Source organism: Bidens hawaiensis, unplaced genomic scaffold, assembly GCF_021521415.1.
Source record: "Bidens hawaiensis isolate Kalapana, Puna unplaced genomic scaffold, B.hawaiensis_p1.1 tig00012615_1, whole genome shotgun sequence".
In the NCBI taxonomy this organism is placed as follows: Eukaryota; Viridiplantae; Streptophyta; class Magnoliopsida; order Asterales; family Asteraceae; genus Bidens; species Bidens hawaiensis.
Genome location: NW_027492038.1, coordinates 577,990 through 584,963, shown reverse-complemented (window position 1 = coordinate 584,963; position 6,974 = coordinate 577,990). Strand labels below are relative to the sequence as shown.

Sequence of the window (6,974 nt, the reverse complement as noted above, 5' to 3'; positions counted from 1 at the left end):
ACACTTTAGAAAGTTGTTATGATTCTATCATATTTTCTCATAAACAAAAGATTTAAAGCCTATTGAAGTGTTTGACATTGGTGTTTAAAGCCCCTACAATAGTGACCGAACCAACCCATGAACACACCAGTGTTACTAAAACACCTTCTTCTTCTTCTTCTTCTTCTTCTTCTTCTTCAGAATCAAATCACATAACCAAACCCTAACAATGAAGTTCCAAATCGAAGACGTAACAGTCTACTTCCCGTACGACCACATCTACCCCGAGCAACACGCCTACATGCTCGACCTCAAACGAGCCCTAGACGCACGCGGCCACTGTCTCCTCGAGATGCCTACCGGCACCGGCAAAACCATAGCCTTACTCTCCTTAATCACCAGCTACACTCTCTCCAAGCCTTCAAACCCGGTCAAACTCATCTACTGCACTCGCACCGTCCACGAGATGGAGAAAACCCTAGCGGAGCTCAAGTTATTGTACCGGTACCAGACCGAGTGCGTCGGTGCGAGTGCGCGGATGCTCGCGTTAGGTTTGTCGTCGCGGAAGAATTTGTGTGTGAATGAGAGTGTGGTTGGGAAGGAGAATCGGGATTCGGTGGACGCGGCGTGTAGGAGGCTCACGGCGAGCTGGATTCGGGCGATGGCGGTGGAGGATAAGAGCGTGAAGACGTGCGATTGGTTTGAGAGGTTTGAGAGGGAGGGAGGGGAGGCCGTGTTGCCGCCGGGAGTGTATACGTTGCAGGTTTGTTGATGATTGCTAGGGTTTTGATTTGTGAATGTGGATTGGAATTGAATTTGCACTGAATTTGAACAATTAAGATAGTAATTGTCGGTATTAAGCATTGAATTAGGTTAACGATCGTATTAGTTTGCTTTGAAATTGGAAGAATTAAGCTGGTAATTGTTATGATTAAACTTGAATTACTTTTGACATGAATATGCACTGAAATTGGAACAATTAATCTAGTAATAGTTAGTATTAAGCATTGAATTCCCTTAGTTATAAGGATTTGTAGCTTTTGGCAAATGAACATGCACTGTAATTGGAGATATTAAGCTGGTAATTGTCAGTATTAAGCATTGAATTACGCCAATGATAGTGATTTGTTGCATTTGACACATGAATATGCATTGACATTGGAAGAATTAAGCTAGTAATTTTGTTATGATTAAGCTAGAATTATTACGACGTGTGAGTGGTTTGAGAGATACGAGAGGGAGGGAGGCCTTGTTACCGCCGGGAGTGTATATGCTGCAGGTTTGTTGGCGTTTACGTTAATGATAATGATTTGCTGCTTTGGACATGCGAATTTGCATTAAAATTGGTAGAATTGAGATAGGAATTGTTATGATTAAGCTTGAATATGCACTGAAATTGGGACAATTAAGCTAGTAATTGTCATGATTAAGCATCAAATTACTTTAATGATACTGATCTAGTGCCTTCAACATATGAATATGCATTCAATTTTATACTAGTGATTGTTGAATTATGCATCAAATTACATTAATAATAAGTGTTAAATTGTCTTCAACATATGAATATGCACTGGAATTGGAACAAATAAAGCTAGAATTGTTATGATTAACCTTAAATTACCTTCAATCTATGAACATGTGCTGAAATTGAAACAACTAATAGAGATATTTTGTTAACGATAGTGATTTATTGCTTTCAGCATATGAATCTGCGCTGAAATTGTAACAATTAAGTTAGTAATTGTTGTGGTTAAGCTTGAATTACCGTTGACATATGAATATGCATTGAAAATGGTGCAACTAATAGAGATATTTGTTATGATTAAGCATTGAACTATGTTAATGATAGTGATTTGTCGCTTTTGATATGTGAATTTGCACTGAATTGGAACAATTAAGCTAGTAATTGTCAGTATTAAGCATTGACTTGCCTTAATGATAATGATCTCATGTCTTCAACTTATGAATGTGCAATGAAATTAGAACAATTAAGCTAGTAATTGTTAGTATTAACCATTAAATTAACTTGATGATAGTGATTTGTTGCTTTTGACTAGTGGATATGCACTGAAAACGGACAATTAAGCTAGTGGTGGTTATGATTTAGCTTAAATTACCTTTAAACTATGAATATGCACTGAAATTGAAACGGCTAGTAGAGATATTTGTTATCATTAAGCATGGAATTACATTCAGCCTATGAATATGCACTGGGATGAGAGTAATAGTATCTTCAACATATGATTATGCACTGAAATGTAAATAACTAATAGAGATATTTGTTATGATCTGATAGTGATTTGGTGCTTTCAAGTTTCAGCATATGAACTTGCACTGAAATTGGAGCAATTAGGTTAGTAATTGTTATGTTTTGGCTTGAATTACCTTCAACCTATGAATATGCATTGAAGCTGAAACACTTGATAGAGATATTTGTTATGATTAAGCATCTATTGCTTTTAACATATGAATTTGCACTGAAATTGAAGCAATTAAGGTAGTAATTATGATTAAGCTTGAACTGCCTTCAACTTATGAATATGCACTTGAATGACTGTATATTACCTTCAGCATATGATTATGCACTGCAATTGAAGTAACTAATTGTCTGTTACTAGGCATTATTTGCAGAGCAGTAGAATTATATTTGTTTGAAAAAGTTCTAATAGTTGTTTACCTATTTGCCTATTGTGCTATGTTTGGCAGTTTTATGAACATGTTTCATTTGTAATTGGCTTGATTCAATCATATTCTCATAAAGATTTGATTTTTTTTGGCAGGATCTAAGGGTGTTTGGGAAGGAGAAAGGGTGGTGCCCATACTTTCTAGCAAGACATATGGTGCAATTTGCAAATGTGGTGGTTTATAGTTACCAGTATTTACTTGATCCCAAGGTAGCTGGGATTATATCAAAGGAAATGCAGAGAGAATCTGTAGTGGTGTTTGATGAGGCTCATAATATTGATAATGTGTGCATTGAGGCACTGAGTGTTAGTGTTAGGAGGCAAACAATTGAAGGTGCAACCAGAAATATTAATAAGATGGCTCAGGACATTAACAGGTATTTTTTAGGATAAATAATCATTTAGATCTATTTTTTGGGGAAAGTGCATGCGGGATATCATGATCATCTTGAGAAGATATATATGTTTGCATGTTGAATTATATATTTGCATGTTGAATCGTTGATGTATTATTGTTTTTAACTTTTTTCAACTTGGTAGGAAGGTTTAAGGCCACTGATGCTGGCAGATTGCGTGCTGAATATAACCGCCTTGTTGAGGGTTTAGCACAAAGAGGGAACTTGCCAGGTAATTACATATTTATAGACCAAAATTATTAATTTTGTTCTTATTTTTGAGGGCCAAACGTTTAAAATGTGTCAATTTAAGGTAATCAACATTCAAAATCTCTATTTAAGGTAGCTAACATTGGAAAGTTCTATTTGAGACCTTCATAATGTTCATTTTTATTGGCCTGCCATATAAAACTGGCTAACTTGAAAGATACCTTAAATATTCTTTTTGAAAGTTCTTGAAAACAATGTTCATTACATATAGCATGTTACCTTTTTATGCAGTTTGCACTTTGTGCATCATATTTTATGAGGTTTTTTCTTCTGATTTGTACAGCTGGTGACACCTGGCTTGCAAATCCTGCTTTACCTGATGACATTTTAAAGGAAGCAGTACCAGGAAACATACGTCGAGCAGAGCATTTCTTGTCTGTTTTACGCAGATTAGTGCAGTACTTAAAAGGGCGCTTGGAAACAGAAAATGTTGAAAAGGAGGGCCCACTTACATTCGTTAATGCTGTGAATTCACATGTTGGAATTGACCAAAAAATGCTGAAGTTTTGCTATGATCGTCTGCACTCACTTATGCTAACTCTGGAAATCACTGATACTGATGAGTTTTTGCACATTCAAACGATTTGTGACTTTGCAACACTTGTGGGGACTTACACCAGAGGTTTTTCAATCATAATTGAACCTTATGATGAGAGAATGCCTCATATTCCTGATCCCGTGTTGCAGGTATTTTAATTCAACTCTCTTTTGCAGTAGTTATTTCATTTACATATTTAAAAGATGAAATCTGTGAACAAATACAAGTTTCTATCAGGATTATATAATCTCTTTTGTGAAAAAACACAAGATCTTTTTTATATGAATTCTATAACACTTAACAAGTATGATGATTGATTAATTTCCAAAACTGAAAACAGGTTATTATGCAAGCATCTAAAAGTTATCTTTTTTCAATAATATATTTTCAGCTCAGTTGCCATGACGCGTCTCTTGCAATAAAGCCTGTATTTGACCGATTTCAATCGGTTGTGATCACATCTGGAACCCTAAGTCCAATCGATCTATATCCTCGCCTTCTTAACTTCAATCCTGTTGTTAGTCGAAGCTTTACTATGTCGTTAACAAGGGATTGCATTTGCCCCATGGTTCTCTCACGAGGAAGGTAAAATAATTAACAATTTCGTGTTCCTTTCATTTTTTATACATTTGTTATTCCATCCATCTCAAAATAACTGTCCACAAACAAAAACACAAACTTGATAACATGTGCATATTATGCAGTTCTTTTAAGTATGTGCTGATGAAATAAATGTTGTTTATTTATTTTTATTTTTTAATTATTATAGTGATCAGCTTCCAGTGAGCACAAAATTTGATTTGAGAAGTGATCCTGGCGTGGAGAGAAATTACGGAAGGCTATTATTGGAAATGGTGTCGGTAGTTCCCGATGGAATCGTTTGTTTTTTTGTCAGTTACTCGTATATGGATGCAATAGTCAACAGTTGGAATGAAACAGGAATCTTGAAGGTGGCAATTTTGACCCATTTACTTATAATTTTGACCCATTTCATGGAGCTTACTGATTTGAACTTATGTTGCAGGACATAATGCAAAGAAAATTAGTGTTTATTGAGACACAAGATGTTGTTGAAACAACATTAGCACTAGACAACTATCGTAAAGCTTGCGATTGTGGTAGAGGTGCTGTCTTTTTCTCTGTTGCCAGGTAATTATGTAACTTAGTTTGATCAAGAGCTACAAATTTTTTAGTAATATAAGTTGCTCGAAAGAATAGTAATTGGTTTAACTGTTGTTTCTGTGATCTATTATCACAGGGGGAAAGTGGCTGAAGGTATTGACTTTGACCGGCATTATGGCAGACTTGTTATTATGTTTGGTGTTCCTTTCCAGTACACGCTAAGCAAGTGAGTTAATAAAGCGTTTATCTGCTTATTGAAAACACTTTTTCTTCATCCTAAGGTTAAACTTGTAATTTTGAGCTTGCAGGATATTACTTGCTCGGTTGGAGTATTTGCGGGAGACTTTTCAGATAAAAGAAGGCGACTTTTTGACTTTTGATGCATTGGTACTTTTTTATTTTACATTTTTACCCTGCTTGTTATTTGCATTTGTTTTTGTCTAATGGTGGTAATACTAACAGAGACAAGCTGCTCAGTGTGTGGGACGAGTTATTCGTTCAAAGGCGGATTATGGAATGATGATATTTGCCGACAAAAGGTTTATATACTTGCTTGTTCGTTTGTACAAATATATAATTTCTGAGGTTGTAAACACTTGGTTGTGTATCTATATATATGCAATATATGTAGATATACAAGACATGACAAACGGTCCAAATTGCCTGGATGGATTTTGTCGCATCTGCGTGACGCACACCTCAACTTGAGTACAGATATGGCGGTTCATATAGCAAGAGAGGTAAATCTTTCAACCCTTTTGACCCATCAATTTAACCATTCTTTTAAATTTTATGAAACATAACTTAAATTAACAAGTTCATAAATGAAATGGGTCAAATTCACTGAGGATCATTGTTTTGTGCTTGTAGTTTCTGCGGAAAATGGCACAGCCTTATGATAAAACTGGTGGTGGCAGTGGAAAGAAAACCCTTCTATCACAAGAAGATTTGGAGAAGATGAATGGTGTTGAAGGAATGATGTTTTGATGGAATGGATCGAGATGTAGAGTCGGTTCACAACTTGAAAAGGTTTTGCTCGTTTCTATAATTTATTACCATTACCAGCCCGTTTCGGAAGGTTGGGTGGGTGGGTGGGTGGGTGGGTGGTATACATCATTGTCAGTCTTTATCGCTTACTCGGTTTATGAGACATTTTTGTTTAGTTTAAAAGCTCATTAGTTCCCACAAAAACCCAATATTTTCTCGTTAAAAGGGTGTTACTAGATAAACTAGATTATAAAACTTTGTAATCATATTTGACAGAATCACAGTTTGAAGTTTGATCATAAAGTGCGGGTCAACTAAATCTAACCTGACCCGACCTGTCTATTTTAGCACCTCCACAATTTATGTTCAAACTTCTTCCATCATATGTCCAATCCTAGTGGGCCCAATCGAACAATACACATCTCAACATTGTAAATCGATTTAAATTATTTTACATGGGCCAAATAAAAAAATAAAAAAAAAAGTGTCCAGTAACCGAGTGGGAAGTAGACATGTTCCAAAAAAACTGGTTTGGGCCCGTCAACCTGGTTTATAACCCGACCCGCAACACTAAATAACTGGTTTGGCTCAATGCCTCAAACTGGTTAGAGGACCTAACCCAACCCACCAATTCGTGTACCGGTTCATAGTCTCGTTCTCTCAAACCGGTTTGGACCCAACCTGTTTTAAAAAACATTCCAAAAAAATCGGCTTTTATGTCCAAAACAGTTTAATCAGATCAGACCGAATATTCTTGCCTCCAAACCGGTTTTAAACCCGAACGGTTTCTTCCAACCCGGTTTTGACCGTGCCTCGACCAACCTGAACTAGTTCAAGATATAACTTGTTTTGTACATGTCTAGTCAGCAGCCTCCCAGATTTTTTTTTAAAGCATACAATCTTCTAAATTGATTTGAGTTAATTAGGTTATAGTCGTTTTTTAATCATACTTAATAATGTGTTTGGTATTCAAAAGAAGCCAAAAAGTGGTTGGCTGAT

General features: G+C 35.9%; 1 protein-coding gene across 1 annotated transcript; it reads left to right on the top strand.

Annotated features, from left to right (window-relative positions):
- The first annotated feature begins 205 nt into the window (after positions 1-205).
- LOC143541628 (general transcription and DNA repair factor IIH helicase subunit XPD-like) lies at positions 206-6,067 on the top strand. The gene is made up of 12 exons (XM_077034401.1): positions 206-742; positions 2,760-3,040; positions 3,208-3,290; positions 3,612-4,015; positions 4,258-4,451; positions 4,636-4,816; positions 4,891-5,015; positions 5,125-5,214; positions 5,297-5,375; positions 5,451-5,527; positions 5,620-5,728; positions 5,859-6,067. The coding sequence occupies exons 1-12, from the start codon at positions 209-211 to the stop codon at positions 5,973-5,975; spliced, it is 2,274 nt and encodes a 757-aa protein (XP_076890516.1). The 5' UTR covers positions 206-208; the 3' UTR covers positions 5,976-6,067.
- Positions 6,068-6,974: the final 907 nt, after the last annotated feature.